At 42.9% G+C, this 18341-nt stretch overlaps 1 protein-coding gene across 2 annotated transcripts; it reads right to left on the bottom strand.

Moving 5' to 3' along the window:
• Positions 1-6058: 6058 nt before the first annotated feature.
• Positions 6059-17133, bottom strand: RBFA (ribosome binding factor A). 2 transcript variants are annotated; one of them, XM_065628781.1, is made up of 7 exons: positions 16993-17133; positions 16309-16351; positions 15417-15593; positions 12803-12915; positions 11521-11605; positions 10099-10172; positions 6059-8444 (listed from the first exon to the last, which is right to left on the bottom strand). In XM_065628781.1, the coding sequence occupies exons 1-7, from the start codon at positions 17100-17102 to the stop codon at positions 8051-8053; spliced, it is 996 nt and encodes a 331-aa protein (XP_065484853.1). In that variant the 5' UTR covers positions 17103-17133; the 3' UTR covers positions 6059-8050. The 2 variants fall into 2 exon arrangements, with proteins under 2 accessions (XP_065484853.1, XP_065484854.1); XM_065628782.1 differs by lacking the exon at positions 16993-17133 and adding an exon at positions 16439-16539.
• Positions 17134-18341: the final 1208 nt, after the last annotated feature.

Raw genomic sequence — 18341 nt, 5'->3', positions numbered from 1 at the left:
ATAACCGTGGACAAGATAACCCATACTAACCCAATGTGAACTCTATTTGACCTGCAGTTACTCTGAGAAATTTATGACTTTTTTTAACAGGCTGCATGGCAGGTAAATGAAAGCTGTGATTTGAAGTGCATTCTCCTTTTTCTATACAGCCATGTATTATCAACTTTTCCATACTGTCTGGCTTCCCTTGAAATTGCTGACCTGTCTGAGGAGAAAAAAGTAAAATAAATACTGTCAAAGCCAGTCACCTGTAAAGATAAGGTGGGAATGTAGCCTCAAAAAAGAAAAAGGGGAAAAAAACCCCAGAGTTATGTGAAATAAGTGTGAAACAATGCTATTTGGGTGCTATCAAACAAAATTTTGTTACAGCTAAGAATCACCCACAAGATGGCACATATTCAGATACAAAAAAACCCCACTAGGACCTGGAAATCAGACATGAACACAACAGAAATACACATTGTTGTTTTACAGACCAGTTCTGCTCTGCTCATCTTGCCTCACTTCACTAGGATCCCATCCCACTCTTAAACCTACTGAAAATTTCCCCAGAAAGATCAAAAAGCCAAAGTGATCGCATAGTTCATAAAACTGGAAGGCAAAACCTGTGGGGAAAAGTTGAAGGAAGTCTGACTGCTTTCAAACTGTGATGTTTGTTTACCATGACAAGTGTCTTTCGAATCTGCCAGCAAACAGCCTATCAACATAAATAAAAAGTAAGAATTCAATAAGAGATGCACTCAGAATAATGATTTTTAAAGATTCCTCCCCACCAATCTTAACGCAAGAGGAAAATAATTACCAGGAGTCATACACTAAAGGGTAAATGGCAGCCTGAGTGTCTGGGACTGGCCAAGTGATTTCTATTCTAACAAAAGCGTTCACTCCTACTAACTGCTGCTGCCATGACAGAAATAGAAATGCACAAAATGTCAAGCTCTTGAACAAAGCAGTCAAGAGGTACCAATGAGGAAGTTAAAGTTCAGGCATCCAAATGGGAGTGACACACAGAGAGCGCTTGTCTGTCTTCATGTGCTGATGAGTGCATGGAGTTTGTCCCACCCTGCTCCCCCACAGGCTTTTCTGCCATTCTGTGTTACAAACTTCCCAAAATACAAATATTAAAAAAAAAAAAAAAAATAGTCTAATGTCCAGTGGAAACTATGCAAACAGAGGAGAGCTGAGTTTGGGAAAGACTGACATTTTCCCTTTTCTTGTATGCAATACATTTCAGCAGTGACAAGAAGAAAAACACGTGAACTGACTTTCCATTGACCAAATATACATAATTTTTCTGTTTATCAGCTGTTGGAATCACTTTCTTCAGTAAAGACTCTTTGTACTAACTAAACTGCCAAATTTAGATGTCAGTTTAGCAGCAAGGCCAATGTTAGCAAGATGCAGTAGCTCTGCAGCAGCCCCACAGCCTTACCCACCTGGCTTCCCTGCTCTCAGCAGAGCTGGGGGTCTCCTGCAAGCAGAGAGCTGGACCCCTTTCCTGCCTGGGAAAGAGGAGCTTCAGTTTAGTTGTAGTGCTCAGGCAGGGGTGAAATCTGAGTACAGGTAAGGTGAATAATTGCACTTAGCTTGGAGAACACTTGTGCATTTTCTGCAGGACACAGTACTTTCTTGCTTCTACCCCAAAATCTTCTGTAACAAAACTGTGCCCTGGGTAGTGTTTCCTCTCTTTATTGCTTTTTGATGGTAGATGAAAAGGGCTCTCATTTGTGCTATAAACCTTCATAACATTCTATGGGGGTATATGGTGGTGTTTCCCTCCTCTGCTCTACACTGGTGCGGCCTCACCTGGAGCACTGGGTGCAGTTCTGGGCGCCACAGAATAGAAAAGATGTAAAGCTACTGGAGAGTGTCCAGAAGAGGGCTATGAAGTCGGCGAAGGGTTTGGAGAGGAAGCCATATGAGGAGCAGCTAAAGTCACTTGGTTTGTTCAGCCCGGAGAAGAGAAGGCTGAGGGGACACCTCACGGCGGTTACAGCTGCCTCACAAGGGGAGGAGGAGGGGCAGGCGCTGAGCTCTTCTCTCTGGCGACCGGTGACAGAACCCGAGGGAATGGCAGGAAGATGTGCCAGGGGAGGTTTAGGTTGGACATGAGGAAAAGGTTCTTCCCCCAGAGGGTGCTGGAGCACTGGAACAGGCTCCCCAGGGAGGTGTCACGGCCCCAAGCCTGACGGTGTTCAAGAAGAGACTGGACAAGGCCTCAGACACACGGTGTGAACTGTGGGGTTGTCCTGTGCAGGGACAGGAGTTGGACTCAATGATCCTTTTGGGTCCCTTCCAACTCAGGGCATTCTATGATTCTATGATTCTTTCTATGATTCTAAGATGTTTTGGGCCCAATACCTACTTGCTGGTAAGCTGTTGAGTTCTGCTCAACAGCTGCACTGACTGCTGCCAGGAGGGGAGCAGGGCTGCAAAGGTGAGGAAACTCAGATGCATCTCCTGTTCAGGGCTTGCCCATATGCGTGGAGGCACACAGGTTCTTGGTGTAGCACCTTGCAGCTTGGCTTAAGTGTGTTTGTGTCTCTGTTCTGAGCTCCACTAACCACTTTCACACTCCGGGTTCTTACCAAGTTTCTTTAACTGTGTTTGAGGTCCTGCCCGGTGGCAGAGACCGTATGACATGAGTTGACAGCAGTGATGTCTACTATTTGACTCTTATGCCTCCTAATGAGGAGATGGTATGTGAGCATATCGTTGCTTACTGTTTTGGTTTTCGATATTTATTTAAGTTATTCAATATTTCTTTAAGGAGGTGCACGCTCCGTAAGCTATAATAACCATGTGGAATCTACCAAGCAAAACTAGCACTGCTAGCAACAGGCATACCAGTCTGCATGTCTGCTCTTCAAATCTTTTGTGCTGCCTAGGGAAAGAAAATATGTGAAGCAAGCATTTTGGTGGCTCTTTCATTATATATGAACTGTGAAAAGTTAGATGAAGAAACATAGTGGTTTTTTGGAGAGAGTTCAGCTTCCTCCCCAGAAAAATTGGCCATTGATGCAGCTATTTGGAGTCTATTAACTGACAACATCCATCTTCGTTTTTTGGTAGTAATCATTAAAGCCCGGCTTGATGGTCACTCAGGAAAAATGACATGGTCTCCAGCCAAGTACTCGGACAAGGCAGATTTACTGTGTGAGCAGCACTCGCTCCATGAATGAAGCTGCCTCATCTTCAACAAACTTTTCTCAATTGATTTTTGCCTGCTTAAAAACCTCAGGCTAGGAAAAAAAAATGTCAGGAACTACCTTTGGTGCTCAGTTCAGCATTTATGAAGGTACAAGATTTCTCTAGCACAGCTGATCCTTTCTTTCCATCAGCTTGTCAAATGAGAGACACGGTTTTCTTTCCATACCATGGGATTTATGCTGGATAGGTATTTTATTGCTTTAGTTCCAGATATTTTCTAGCCCTAAGTTTGTGGTGGATGGAGATTTTTATTATCTTTCCAGGTGTTCTCTGGAGTTCAGGAGTTGGTCAAGGACTGGGTTAGGTGCTTCTGCACTGTAGCATTTTTGTGATGTCTGCTTCAGTTTTGGAACACCACACTCTAGAAAAGCTGTGTGTATTTAGCAAGTTTTGGCTTCTCACTTAGCAAGTACTTAAACATACCCTCAATATTAAGATGATAATTTATTTCAGTGTTATTAATTGTTCACAGTATAGGGCATGGAGCATCTCACATACAAGGGGATACTGAGAGAGCTAGGACTGTTCAGCCTTGAAACAAGAGGACTCAAGAGGACCTTAGCAACATTTATAAATATCTGATGGGAGGTGCAGAGAAGACAAGTGACAGAAGAGGCAACAGGCAGAAACTGAAACACGGGAAATTTTGTCTGAACAAAAGAAAACGCTTTTCTACTGCGGGGGTGGTTGAACACTGGGGCAAGTTGCTGAGAGAGGTTTTTGAGTCTTCATCTTTGGAGATACTTGAAGCCTGACTGGACACAGCCCTGGGCAACCTGCTGTAGGTGACCTTGCTTTGAGCAGAAGGGTTGGACTAGACAGTCCACAGAGGTCCCTTCCCACCTCAACTGTTCTGGTTTTGTGATTGTCATTGCAGCTTGTCATCAGGCCAACAGGAGAAGAACACAAGGTCCATTGTACCATGTGTTTTGTTTTTTGTCAGGAGCCACCTTGTGTGCCTAGGAGGCTCTTTTTGATCTGATTGCAGCCAAAGATGTATTAAGCTGCCTGGAGTCCAGCAGTAGCAGCTCCTCCTTCCTCACTGTTTGTTTGAAGCCTCTCCTCAGAATCAGGTGATGGTTTTCAATTACAAGTTAGCAATGTCAATAAAGTTAGTAAGGTCTTGTGAACCACAGCTGTGGACTGCTGCCAAAGCCCTGAACCGAAGTTTTCTATTGAAGAAATAAATAGTAGAAATAGAGTAGCCTCCTTCTCCCAAGACACACGCCAGTGGAGTTACTAACAGACTTCTTGGTCTAGCACTGAAGCAAGTACCTAGCACCCTTGAAACGCTCATGTCAAAGAGAGCAAATGCTGACTTCTGCCTTCAGTGTGAGCCAGGAGCAGACATATATGCATTGCTTTATTTGGAAAGCCACTAACACACAAACAATAACAAAAAGTTTCTAAATCTTGGAACTGCAGATGGTTCAAGGAAAGGTTCAAGGAAATATTGTTTGAACCTGCAGAATAAACTAATCATCACTTGAAATGATGTCAGGTTGTCCCAGGTAACTTGCTGAAAACCACGACAGCCCATAGATCTCAACTGCAGAACTCGTCTCCTTTTCATGACACCATAGATCTCAAAACACCTGCTGTAGCACTGCCATTTTACTATGCCTGTTCCCATGGCTTTGTTTTCTTACCTGTTTGGTTTCCTACCCGTTCATTGGAGTCAGAGAGAGAGTAGCTAACTGAAATTAACTACGAGTGTTCTCCATTAGAATTTGTTTTCCAGTAAGTTTGAGCAAAGCCCACCAGTTAAGATGGACTACCTGAAGAACATACTACAAAAAACCTCAGATGTAATAGCCACAATAGACAAACATTTCTACATTTTTATTCTTACTGTTTGAAGTGTGGTGCTTTGATAGTTAGGTGTTTATGAGAATCACTGGTCTTTCACCATAGTAAAGTACGAATGAGTGCAGTGCAGCAATGTGCTATCAGCAGTGACTGAATGCAAGAAAAACATGCATGCAGCTCATTATTCTTAGTTAATGAAGATTTTCTTCTGGTTTGATAGGGCACATCCTATATAGCTTCAAAATCTTAAACAAAACCTTTTTGTCTTCACTTATCCTCTTGCAGAGTTATATATAGAACAAAATGTCAAAGCATTGGGCAATATAGTCATTTTTTTCTCTTTGCTGAGATTTTATTCTACATTTCTTGGCTTTACATATGCAAGAAAGGCTTAAGGGTAGACTGGCTTTCATGACAAACAAATAATTCCTTGGAAGAAAATAAGATTTTGGTGAGATGTGCATCTTGGTTTTCTAATTTCCCTGTCATGATGCCGGTTTTGTTAGTGGCTTTTCTGACTCCCATGAGTAAGGACACTGTTGCCTTCCTTGAGTAACACATTTTGGAGAGGGTTAGTAAACCCGCTCTCAGCGGGTCTGCAGCACAGCAATGTTACTCAGCAGGTCTGCTGGAGAGACACTTCGGTTTTAAAAATATACAAAATGCACAAACACTTTCACAGCAAGGTCTTAGAGGGGTCAGAGAAATCAAACTGATTGGCTAAAATGAAGCAAAGGAACTACGTGCCCTCATTTGCCTTTTAAAATTAGTACCTTATACGACCAGCTCTTCAGGGAAATAACCAGACTGCAGGGATAAGTGAGTTATTTCCATACTTTCAGTCTGAAACTTAGATCTGAACAATACACTTGTAGAATCCTAGAGTGTTTGGGAAGGTTTGGACTGACAGTCATAGGAAGCAATGAAAGCTCTCTATGTTTTTTAAAACTGTCATTGACTAATCACCTTGATTCAAACACCAGGGGTGTAGCACTTTCTCACAGGGGCACCAGTCGCTTAAACTCAGCTGCACGTCTGATTCTGCCAATGTTAAATAACAATTACTCCCAGCTGAGTGTTCCTAACTAGGATTAACAGCTGAATACAGGATGGCAGCGAATGGCTGCCATTGAAGGAAGCGGACCAAGTCTGAAGGCTGCAGAAGTTCCTTCCCTGTCTGTAGTTATGATACATAAAAACTAAATCAAAGGATTCTGCACGTGATTATAGTTCATATTCCTCACATCGAGTGTAACATATATTTATTGTCTTTTACAGCTATCCAAGTCAAACAAAGCCTGGTTTCTCTGATGTTAACTGTGGCAAGCAGAAGTTGACTGCCCTCACTTAACAAGGGAGTAAAGGTATTAGGACTGACAATGAGAATGGTTTTGGTTGTTTTTAGATGAAATCTAATCTATGAACTGCAAATCTAGTTTGTAAATATCCAAACTAAACCAGAAGCAGAGGTAATCAATTTTGTTCTCTTCATTCCTTCAAAAACCCAATATGTAGGTTGTTTGGGTGTGGGTTTTTGGGGGGCTTATTTTATTTGTTTGGGGTTTTTTTGTTGTTTGTTTTTCCTTTTTTTTAACCTTTAGTTAGCAGAAACTAAAGATAGAGACATCCGTATTCTGTGGTTTCATTCAGGAATTACCAATCAACATATTCCTGTTGTTCATTCCATAATGTAAGAGCTTTGTTGCCAAGTTGCAACAAATCCATGGCTAGCTTAGGCAGTGATACTGCACGTGAACAGTTTCTGATGCAATAAATAGCTTCACTAACTGGAAAACAAACTAAAGCATCTACTTCAAAGCGTGTCCGTCCCATGGAATTTAGGAAGAACTCCTGGAAAGCCCAAATGACGCACACTGAAATTTGTGGGATTATTCACCTACTTCAAGTTAGGCAAGTACTAATGTGAGCTGCAGCTTGTATCCTAATAGAAGTGATGCATATATTTATAACATCCTGGCTCTTATTCAATACAAGCTCTGAACAGCTTATAGGAATATCCTATGGACATTCATAGCCTGTATCCTCTCCATATGCTTACAGGCAATCGATCTTCAGAACCTGTATCAAGGGGATTATTAAATAACCTACAGTGAATTTCAGTGTGCTTTGCCAACCTGAACTCTTCCCTTCAAACTAAAAATCCTTTAGACTATTTTTTATAATCTTGAGCTTATACTCACTGTTTTTTAAATCTTTTTGATCGTGCAACCTCTCCTGCATTATCTTTCTTTACTTGCCAATTAATTAATGGAATTAAATGTACCTTATTTCTGGCAGAATTCCTTTTTACTACTTTGTTACTTATAACTAAATTTTGAAGCTTCAGCCCTTCTGACTTTATACACTCATGCTACTATTTTTACTTGCTTTGAGCCAGAAAGCTTTATTCTCACTTTTTATATGATTCCCCACCCATTTCCAAATCTCAAAACAGTTACTGAGGCATTTTTCCCTGCTGCTTTTTCTCCACCTTTGAGTTTTTAATGAATTTTTTCAGTCACAGTCAATGCTTTGCCAAATTTTACCCAACAAATGATTCTTTACTGGTTGCAGTTCCTCTTGCACAACTATAAAGTTCTGAATTCCTTCTTCCTTCCTGACCTTAGAATAACAGACACTATCACTCTGTGATTATTTTATCCAGATCACTCAAAAAAAAAAAAAATTCAACACAGAAACCACAATTTTATTGGAAATAATCAACAGAACTGCAAGAAGTTTTAACTCAGTGCTGCACTATGTGTTTTTTGTCATTACAAAACTGCACTCTGGTTGAAAGTCCTACAACTGCAGCAACTTACAAGCTGCTTAACAGAACGTCATAAGTAGCGTTTTTGTTCTTCTTACATACCTCATGCTAGCAAACCTCCGCCCATATGGCAAACCTATTAGTTTGAAAGAGGAAGTGGTAAACAGGCTGTACAAAACTAATCTTTCAGTATCTATGGCTGTCTTTTTTTTTTTTTTTGCTATTGGCAGTCTCCACTTTCAAGGGAGTGGCTTTTTCACGTCATTTCAGTTTATTAGTAGGCTGATTTAGAGTTATGCCATCGTCTGCCTCCCATTTGTCTACCTCTTCCTGTAATTCATCTTCCAGCTCATAGTTCAAGACTGATTCAGTATTATCATCCCAGTAATCAGCTTCGTGTCTGTCCAGTAAGTACTTCTGTGGTGTAATGTCGTCATCATCAGGAGGATTCTTTGTTTTCTTCTTTTTCATTTTCTTTTGAATCTTAGAAAGCTGCTGCTCATGCTCTTCTGTCCAGGCAATGCTTTGTATATCTCTTGACACTTTCAGTCTTTTGTAGTCCATTATCTGCTTATTCAGCAGCTCATGATCAATACCAAAGAGATTAGATGGCATGGGTGAATCTGAAGATTGAGTTGCTGAAGAGAAAAGTTCACTGTGGAAAGGAAAATAAACGTTATGGGGTTTTTTTCCCTTTGTATATTTTAAGGGGCAATGCTAATTTTGACAACTTGAGTAACACGGAAATAAACTGCAGGTTTCAGTTTGACTTTATTAGTGCACTGTGTTCAGCATTGTGCTCCCTATTGTTAAGAAGGAAGAGATACCACTATTCTTCATGTCCAAGAACAGCCTGTGTCAACAGATTTAATGGCAGGAAGCCAATAAAGCAACTTCATTCCAGATGAAACTGCCTGTTTCTGGGAAAAGGTGTGCGCAGGTAACAGTGAGCACTACACCTGCGAGCCCCAAGGACGTCAGACTTCTCCCAGCTCTGCCAAGAAGCAAGCAGCAGCAGCCTGTGCCCAGAGCACGTCAGACAGGCGTATGAGTGACAGCATATTGCACCTTAAGCTGGACTTCAGTATTTCCACAAGACACAAACAGAGGAAGATGTTAGGTGCTCTGTGGGGAAAGTCTGTCACAATAGTGATTTCCCCCAGGAAGCTACTTCTGATTTGCACCTAATTAAGAGTCTTGTGAGACATTAAGGCACAAAAGGCATTTCCAGCAACAGACTGCAGCACACAAGTGCAAGGCTGTTGGCTTTGAGAGCACCCAATCCACAGAATCATTATTCCAATAGATTGTTTGGCCCTATCCCTCAAAAGCCAAAAATCCCTCACAGAAAAATGCTAAATTAACTTACTCTTTGTTAACTTCTGGAGATTAATCAGTAAACTTGTGCTTATGTACAACAATCCAAACTTATACCACAAAAAAGTGACCAAGTAGAGGAACACTGGTAAATGTAAAGCTTTTATCCTCTTGAGGAAACCACCAGCAAGAAACACACATTACTACTGCAAAGCGTTTTGTTTTTTTTTTTTTTTTAGTTATCACAAACACATTGAGGTGTGAATTCTTAGAAATTCTAAAATGTTTCCCTCATAAAAGTCTGCAAGTAACAAGTCTGATGACTATATCACTCAGAGTACAGACATCAAACAGCTGATTTCTAAGACTGTGGCCTGGTATCACCTTATGGGTTAGTTGCCTCTGAAAGCGTATACACGATGCTGTTACAAGCAACAATTCAGTCATTCTCCACAGCTTAACAGAGGTCCAAATAGACTTTCCCTGTCCATATTTGCGAACCTGTGGTCTGCAGCAAGGTACCTGTGCACAAGAACCAACAACAAAATAGCCTCCGAAAATGTATCTGCACTAAAACATGAAAGTAAACCAGAGCATATATAAGAAGAAATATTTTCCCTTAATTTTAATTAATGGGTGTAACATTGGTAAAGAAAGCTTAAGCCACAAAATAAAATGCTGTCCTCTACATTTAAGTTCTGGGATGACAACATATTAGTTTTTTTTCCTAGCCTACTCTGTAGCCTCTTCTGTCAATAAAAGGGCCCAACTAATCTCTTTAAAAGCCGAGATGCCTGTTCAGTAAGGTCTTCCAAAATGTCTCTCTCTTCTACTTTCTATTTCCTCATAGAACCATTTGCTGAACTCTGAGATAAAAACAATGTACACATCTAATTAAAATACACTTTCTGTCATGTCAAATAGTACTCAATTTAAGTTGGCCAACAGAGATGAAAACAGACACTTGTACAATTCTCATTCAAAAAACCCACCTGGAATCATTTTGAGATAATGTTTCTACTTCTTCTGGAGGTCCAAAATCAGCAATTGACAGTAATTCCTCAATCTATAAACACACGGAGACAATACATATTAAAGGCACTGTATTACATTTACTTTGTCCACACCTACACAAGAAACAGACAAATATCAAACAGCAAATATTTTATTTTCTACATATTTGGAATATTTAGCAAAACCATTTCAAAATTGCCTTTTCCTCCACTTACATGGAACTGCCTTTACTTCTTGCCTAGGAAGTTTGTGTCAAATAGCATACCTGATCCAGGGATTACTATAAAATTCTTTTGCCTAATGTACATTCTGAACAGTGGGCTAAGTATTGTGTGACATACATAATTTTTGCTTTACTTGGTTTTACTTAAGTCTTGCAAATACTTTTTCATAACATCCTTACACTGCAATTTTTTTCACTTCTTCCCCCTTCTGCAAGTTTGTATTTCTACTGCATGTAAATACTGAGTTCCCAACTCCCTTTTAACACGGCACATAACTAGTAAATGCTACAAAACTAGTATATCCAGTGCTTATAGACTGTAACTAATTGTGAAAGTTTTATCTTATTTGAAATTTTTATTCCTACTTTTCTTTACATTACTTCCCTTCGAATTCAACGTATTATTCTAGGAGCTGAATTGGATAGTACTTCTCCATCTTCCAATACTTAAAAATCAGGTTCAGCTACGTTATTTCAAGCTCTGTTATTCGAATCTGTGTATTACATAAATCTGATGATCTGCAATGTATGAAAATATGATCCAGTTAAATGCTTCCCAGTGCTATTCACTGACAGAAGCTATATATGGAGGGTTTTTACTTGTCTCCTGTGGTTAACTTTCTCGGGGCCTATGAACTGAACTTGAAGGTAACCCAGGGATTTTCTTCTTCAAAAAGAGTATGTGGTCATTTAATAAAGTTTGAGGAACAGTGATTAATGGAACACGTTCCACAATAACAGACCTGAAAGGTAGGACCTGCAGGAATAAGAATTTGTAGCTCCGTCCAGGTATGTTAATAAAGGAGTAATGGTAATGACAAGGTGCTTCCATAATCACTTGTTACTTCTTGTGTAGATTGGAGGCAGTGTAATAACCAATATTAAGAAATTTCAGAAGTGTTTAGTTTATTTCTATTCTTGTGCTTTCTGTTGATGCTAGTGCAGGTGAAAAACATTCACACTGTGGATCAGCATATTGGCATGAAACTCAGAATTGTGACCACAGAAAGTTCAAGCAATTCACTGCACTTCTAGAGAGTCCAAAATTCTTGTAATCCCTTCCAGCTCTGCTAATACACACCACATGAGCCCATAAGTCATTAACAGTAATTGACTGTAATAGTAACACATCAAGAATAAGGCACTTCAGGACACTTGAGTCAAAGATTACAATTACCTCTTTCATAGCTGCAGCTTCTTTGTCTTTTACAAATACTATTGGGGGTACATTTCCTAGAATCTGCTGACTCATCAGGAGATACCTGGCAAAAATACAGCATTCACCAGTATGAGTAACAGTACAGCACCTCCAGGACAGATAAAATATGTTAAAGTAGCTTCAGCAGTACTGCAAATCTAAGGATATGGTTTGCAAAACTTAGCCTGATGGGTATCCACTCAGGTTAGCGCTAAGCAATATGTCACTGCGGAATCCCAACTCTGAATGTGCAACAATACAAAAACTACTAGCTGCAGATCCCACTGAGTATTAATGATATTAGATTTGTCTCCTATATGTACAGGATGTCTCAGGTCTTTTCCCACTTCATTTGGCTTCCTTATCCCCATTGTAGGAGTGAGAGCAGTCGGGGATGGAGCCCTTGCAGCAGGACAAGACGACAAGTCCTACATGCTATCTGCAGGAGGGACTGACAGGGCTCCCCTTGTCTTCTGCCCAGCCAACAACATTCCTTCTCAAAAAGTGGAAGCTATTGGGAATAGAAGTGTGCATTGTGCTGAAGAAGGAATTACACAGTGTAGGGAGATGAGGAAAGGAAATGGCTCTACAAGTATGCTTCAATGCCACCTTCCGCATGGAGAGACGTCCTGATCCTCCAACAAACTGGCTGGATAGCAGAGGGTAAGCCAAGGAAAGAGGGAGAGACAAAAATCTCTATGATATCCTGAAAACTCGCTGGGCTCGCTACCAAAAACGTTTAAAAGCATCACAATACAAGGTAGCATCCCGCCATTTATTTTTTGGTATGAGAATTGTGAAGAATTTCTGTAATATCAGTCATCCCTTCTCCAGGTCCAAATTGTCTCTAGCAATTAGAATCACCCAGTCAATCTGTAAGGAGATACTTGTAATTGTCAGTCCTCTTGTGCAACATCATATTCTGGCTTACAGCCATGCACAGGATATCCAGCCCACCATCACTAGTACAGTGAAGTGTCACTTCAGCCAAATTCCTCTTTCTTCCTGCTCAGTCCAGTCCAATCCTAAGAGAGCACAGAAGCCAAATATGCCAGCTGTGCTCCAGCAGAACACACAGCTGGTCTGACACCGGCATCCTTCCCTGTGAGGTTCATCACAGGAGATGCTCTGACTCCAAATATCTAAAAACCTAAAGCATCCTAACAGGTCAGATACAGATTATCAGAAATACTTAAGATACACTACTAGTACACGGCTATGAATTTATGAAGTGGTCTAACTGTTTATCCCATCGCAGTACCGTATACGCGGAGCACTCTTCTGCAGTACGCTCTCAACATAACTTTCTTCCTCCATAGTAGCAGCAGGATTCCAGTATATACGACATGCTGAAAAGTTTGACGCCAAGGACACCTACAAGAAGACAAAAGTTTATTTAAAATTAGATATATACACACCATATACAACAAAGTCTCTAATTCATGAATAAGCATACAATGACCCAAACTGGATATGTAAATTCTTAGGAGAATCTCTTCGTCCATCTCTGCTCTTAAGAACAAAAATTACATAGTGCCTTTATAGAAGTCGAGTTTAACATCAAATAAGATTTACATTCAGTAACCAAAAGGACTTTTTCGATTTAAGCAAGTCACTGCCTCATCTCCCCTTCAACTGTAATTAAATGGAGGAGAAGTCTGTCAGCATCTGTACGTTACTGACAGTGCTACATTTCATCAATGTGATGGTGCTACCATCATGAAAAGTCCAGAATGACAATTTGCAGCATGCCGTTTTGGAAAGTGCAAGTTTCCGCTAAAGAAGGACCTGTGACACTGCACGGTTTGCTGTCACCCAGAGTTTGGTTTTGATATTGACAGAAAACAGAACGCCCTCCATGCCACTGTAAGAGTCCCTCCAGGTCTAAAGCCTGCTGGGGACCTCCAGTGCCTGAACCTCTGGCTCACTAACAGATAATATCCATAGCTGTCATGCATGCAATTGAAAACACACAGTGTGCAGGGGATGAAGCACACATGAGATAGACTGACAATCTTCCTGAAGAATAAACTTCTGAAACACAAATTGGATTCTGAAAGATTTCACTAACTGTTATGCATCGCATCTAGCAGCATCTTAAAGAACAGGTTCTCACTAGAAGAGTACACTCTGCAAACTTCTAATAACCTCTCTGGCTCAACTGAAGGAAAGAGCTGAGGGAGAGGGAGGAAAAAGTATAAACTACTCATTTGGAAGGCACAGTTCAGAGGTCATCTAGTCCAGAAGCCAACAAGTGTCTACAGACATTAGCAGGAAAAGATAACTCCATCAGAGTATTCCCAGGAGTGAAAACTGCATCACAGTCTGCTGTTGAGAGTGCTACTCTTTTCTAGGCCAGAATGCACTGTCGCCAAAAACCAAAGCAGATACTGATTTTTTCCATTAGCAAATAACTTCTTCCTCAGGAAACCTGCCACTCATTAAAAAAACCCACCATCCATTAACCAGCTGTTTCTAACGCAGGATCAACCCTCCCCATCTCCCATGCTGAGTCTAATCTAAGCACCTAAACAACCCTATCTGACGCAAGCCATTTCTTCATCATCACTTGAGTGATGTTATTGCGTGGATAAAAGTTTGATGTATCAAGCCTGAAGCATGATTTTTATCTGTATTATTATTATATCATTTTAACTTTTGATATCCCCTCCCCCAAAAAAATCCGATGGATTGCAGAAAGCCTACTAGATTTCTTTTGATAATGGAAGAAACTATATCAGGCCAGAATCAGCTCATGAGTACATCAGGACTGAGTCTCAGCCACATCCCAGAGCAGCACAAACACTAAGCACCAGCCAGTTATAATAAAATCTGCACTGTATTTGAAGGAGGGCTGTTTCTCTCCTCCTCCCATTTATAAGTTGTTTCATTTATAGCAATGTCTCCTGAAAGTGCTGTAGTTTGCCTACACCAGCCAGTATTTTTACATGCAGACATGCCATCCGAGTTAGACAAGCAATCCTCAAAGCCCTAGAGAGAGAGAAATACTGTATGAAGGATATTGCACATATGGAGCCAAAAGATTCATCTTGCTCATGTAATTTTAATCACTTGCCTGAAGACAGAATGAATTCAGCTGGCAAAACACATTTCAATCATAAATGACAAACCCCTTGTCACAGATGCAGCTATGAGGTGCATTTTTTTCCATATTTCTATCTAACAAAGCTAAGTCCATCAAGCTGTTTTCATTTAATCTTAACAACAGCAAATGTATAAGGAAAAACTACAGACAACAAACAAGAATGTAGAGACTGACTTAGTTCCTGAATCAGAGCTTTAACATCCCTTTCAAACCCATGAATTATGACAACACTAGCTACAATTAAGTACAAATTCCAATTCTTTCTGGAAACTTGCTTGTCAATGCCATTTTCTAAGGCTTGCTTTTTTTTTGAACTAAGCTTATGCCTCACTTAGGTCCTCTGCCTGTGTAATGATGATGGACACAAAGAGGTATTAACTCCCACACAGCTGCACAAAGAAAAGACTCTTGGAAAGACAGATTTACATTAGTAAAACGAGGGTCCTCCTTCTGAAAGAGCAAGGCAAATAGTATGTGTCTGAGTGACAGAAAGAAAAAAAAAAGCCATACCAGGATAATTACCATTTAGTTGTCCTAAGTTGCATTTGTATTATACTGTCAAAGATCTACTGAGCCACATACAACAGTGGCAAAGTTCTCCTAGCACGCCAGGTGAATCCAGAGCCTCATCTTGCTATGTTGTGCCACATCAGCCGAATGCAGCAAAACTCCTCTTGCGCGCAACACCAGGGGAGCTCCTTTGGGGCACCACGCCGACCTCAGGGCACAGTCAGAGGGGCTCAACATAAGCTGTAGCTCTGGCACTTGCCTTGCAGATTTCCAGCTTGAGATCATAAAGTTCTTGATTAACTTCACAGGTACTCATCATCTCTGCCACAGCTTTATGGATAAGACCATTCAAGACTCTGCAGCGTATGTTATCTTCCTTCCTAGTTTTTGTCTGGTCATCTTTCAGTACAGATGCCATCTTGGTTGGTTTATACATCTAAAAAAACCAAAAACCACAAACAACACCCCCCCCCAAACAACCAACCAACCAACCCCACAAAACACAAAAGAAAAAAAAAAAAAACACAACACATTAATCAGTAGTTACAAACTTGTATTAGGCAATTACGTACAGTTTTGTGCACTCCACTAAGTATGCTCTTAGAATAACATTACTAGAGCTGTGACGGCTTTGTATAGGTCTTATGTATCAGGTGTTTCAATAAAGAATATTTCTGTTCACAAAATCTTTCACCTTCTTGTATTACAGTGAAGGTTTCTTGGTTTCTTTATTCTTTTGTAGCAAGTTACAAGTTTATTATTTTGTAGCAAGTTTTCTAAAATACAGCATGTATTAACTAAAAAGCATTGCTTGTTTGAAAAAACAATTGTTTTCCATAAAAGCAAAACTAAGCTGGTATACAGAAACTTTAATCTGGATCAGTTCTCTACTATGGGCTCAAGAGCACGCAAGAGAGGTGCTGGTGTGGATGAAAGATGAGCACAGAAGAGGACAAGGCCCTGGGGAGCAGAACAGCTTCTGCCAGCAATCCTGGTATGTCACAGTGAAACTGGAGCCCTAGTGTTCATTCACAAAATTCTGCTGCTTCTGCACCAGAAAAAGCTTTCCCCAAAGTTAGACACAATGGCAGAAGCACAAGCTTGTTCCTCCTGGCACAGCTAAACACAGCACCTGAGAAGCTTGCACTCACCATGTTAGATCCCAGCGTAGGGCTCTCATACCAAAACTTCTTTCTTTAGGAAAAAGGAAGGGAAATCAGCTTTATCTTTCAGCAGCTCAGAGAAACAATGTGTTCCCCATGTAACTACAATGCCACCCACCTGAAGGCACAAGGACAACACCCAGGTTTTCATGCCCGCGAGTGGGTTTCCCCAGAGGGGTCACAGGCTGGGAGGCGGTGGGGGAGCGGCGCTCCCCACCCGCGGCTGAAGCTGCGCGTGGAGTGGGGAAAGAACGACCCGAAGGTTTCTTCAGGGACGGGTGTCACCTGGCACAGCACTGAAGCGCCGGCACCGGAGCCCCACGGGCACTGGAGGTGCCGCTCGCAGGGCGACTCGGGGCGGGCGGGCGGCCCTCCCCGGGCTGCCGGGCGGCCCTCCCCGGGCTGCCGGGCCCACGGGCGCGCCCCGAGCCCCGCGCTCCCCCTCGCACGGCTTCGCCCGGCGCTCACAAGGCGCTTCGGCCCGGCCCGGCGCTGCGGCCGCAGGCGGGGAGCGGCGCCGCAGGCGGGGAGCGCGCTCGCCAGGCCGCGGGCAGCCCCGCACAGCCGGAGGGAGGACGGGCCCCGCAGCCCGCCCGGCCGCGGCCGCCTCACCCCGGCGGGAGCGCCCGCCGCCCGCCAGCTCCCCGGCCCGACCGGAGCCCCCGCACCTACTTGTTTTTGCGGAGCATTTTCTTCAGCAGGTTCCTGGAGCCGCCCAGGGCGGCGGAGCTGCGCAGCGCCCGGCACCACGGCAGCGCCGCGCCTGCCCGGGCGCCCCACATGCTGCCGCCGCGGCCCGGCCGTGTGACCCTCCCCACGGCGGCCGCTCGGCAGTGCCGGCTCCCCCTCGCGGCGCGGCGGCCCGAGGCTGCAGCGCCCCGGCGGCCACGGCGGGGCCGGGGGGCGGCCCTGGCGGCCCCGCGCGGGAAAGAGGGGCAGAGCTGCCCCGGGCACGGGCGCAAGGGCGGACCCGCGGGTCTCGGGGCCCGAGCTGGGGGGCAGCTCGGACACGGCCTCGCCCCGCGCAGGCAAACCCGGGCACAGGCTCTGTTAGTTGGGTGAGTTATCTTCGAAGTGAAAATAAACACGGTTGCTGCCTTCCCACGGAAGGGCCGCCCCAGCAAAGGCCTTGCGAGCTGTTCCCCGAGCACAAGCGTTGCGGCAGGAGCAGCCGGGCGGACGCGCTGACCGTGCCCTGCTCTGCCATGCGGTTCGGCGGCGGCACTAGAACACGATTCAAATGTCCTTCACTTTGGTGGTGTGCCGATGGGCCATTTTAAGAGCATGCAAGAAAAATAAGGTACACCGACACGGGACTATGGACCAGTTCTGGGCCTCTCAGCTCAAAGACAGGGAACTGCTGGAGAGAGTCCAGCGCAGGGCCACAAAGATGATGAAGGGAGTGGAGCATCTCCCTTATGAGGAAAGGCTGAGGGAGCTGGGTCTCTTTAGCTTGGAGAAGAGGAGACTGAGGGGTGACCTCATCAATGTTTATAAATATATAAAGGGTGTCAGGAGGATGGAGCAAGACTCTTCTCGGTGACAACCAATGATAGCACAACAGGCAACGGGTGCAAACTGGAACACAGGAGGTTCCACTTAAATATGAGAAGAAACTTCTTCTCAGTAAGGGTGACAGAACACTGGAACAGGCTGCCCAGGGAGGTTGTGGAATCTTCTTCTCTGGAGACATTCAAAACCCGCCTGGACGCCTTCCTGTGTAACCTCACCTAGGTGTTCCTGCTCTGGCAGGGGGTTTGGACTGGATGATCTTTTGAGGTCCCTTCCAATCCCTGACATTCTGTGATTCTGTGTGACTCCGTGACTCATGAGTTTTTCATTGACGTTCATGACAAAACACTGCAGTTTTCCACACAGAATCACTTTTAGTTATTTAAATAATTTAAATCAATGCATTACACATGTTATCTGTATAACACACATGGAATCATGACACGAAGAGTGATCAAATTACTGTTTCCTCACATCAGGATAAACACTAAAGGCATCAACATTAAATG

This window comes from Caloenas nicobarica, chromosome 2, assembly GCF_036013445.1.
Source record: "Caloenas nicobarica isolate bCalNic1 chromosome 2, bCalNic1.hap1, whole genome shotgun sequence".
In the NCBI taxonomy this organism is placed as follows: domain Eukaryota; kingdom Metazoa; phylum Chordata; class Aves; order Columbiformes; family Columbidae; genus Caloenas; species Caloenas nicobarica.
Note: the sequence above shows the minus strand (reverse complement) of the source record. Positions and strands in the feature narration are given on the sequence as shown.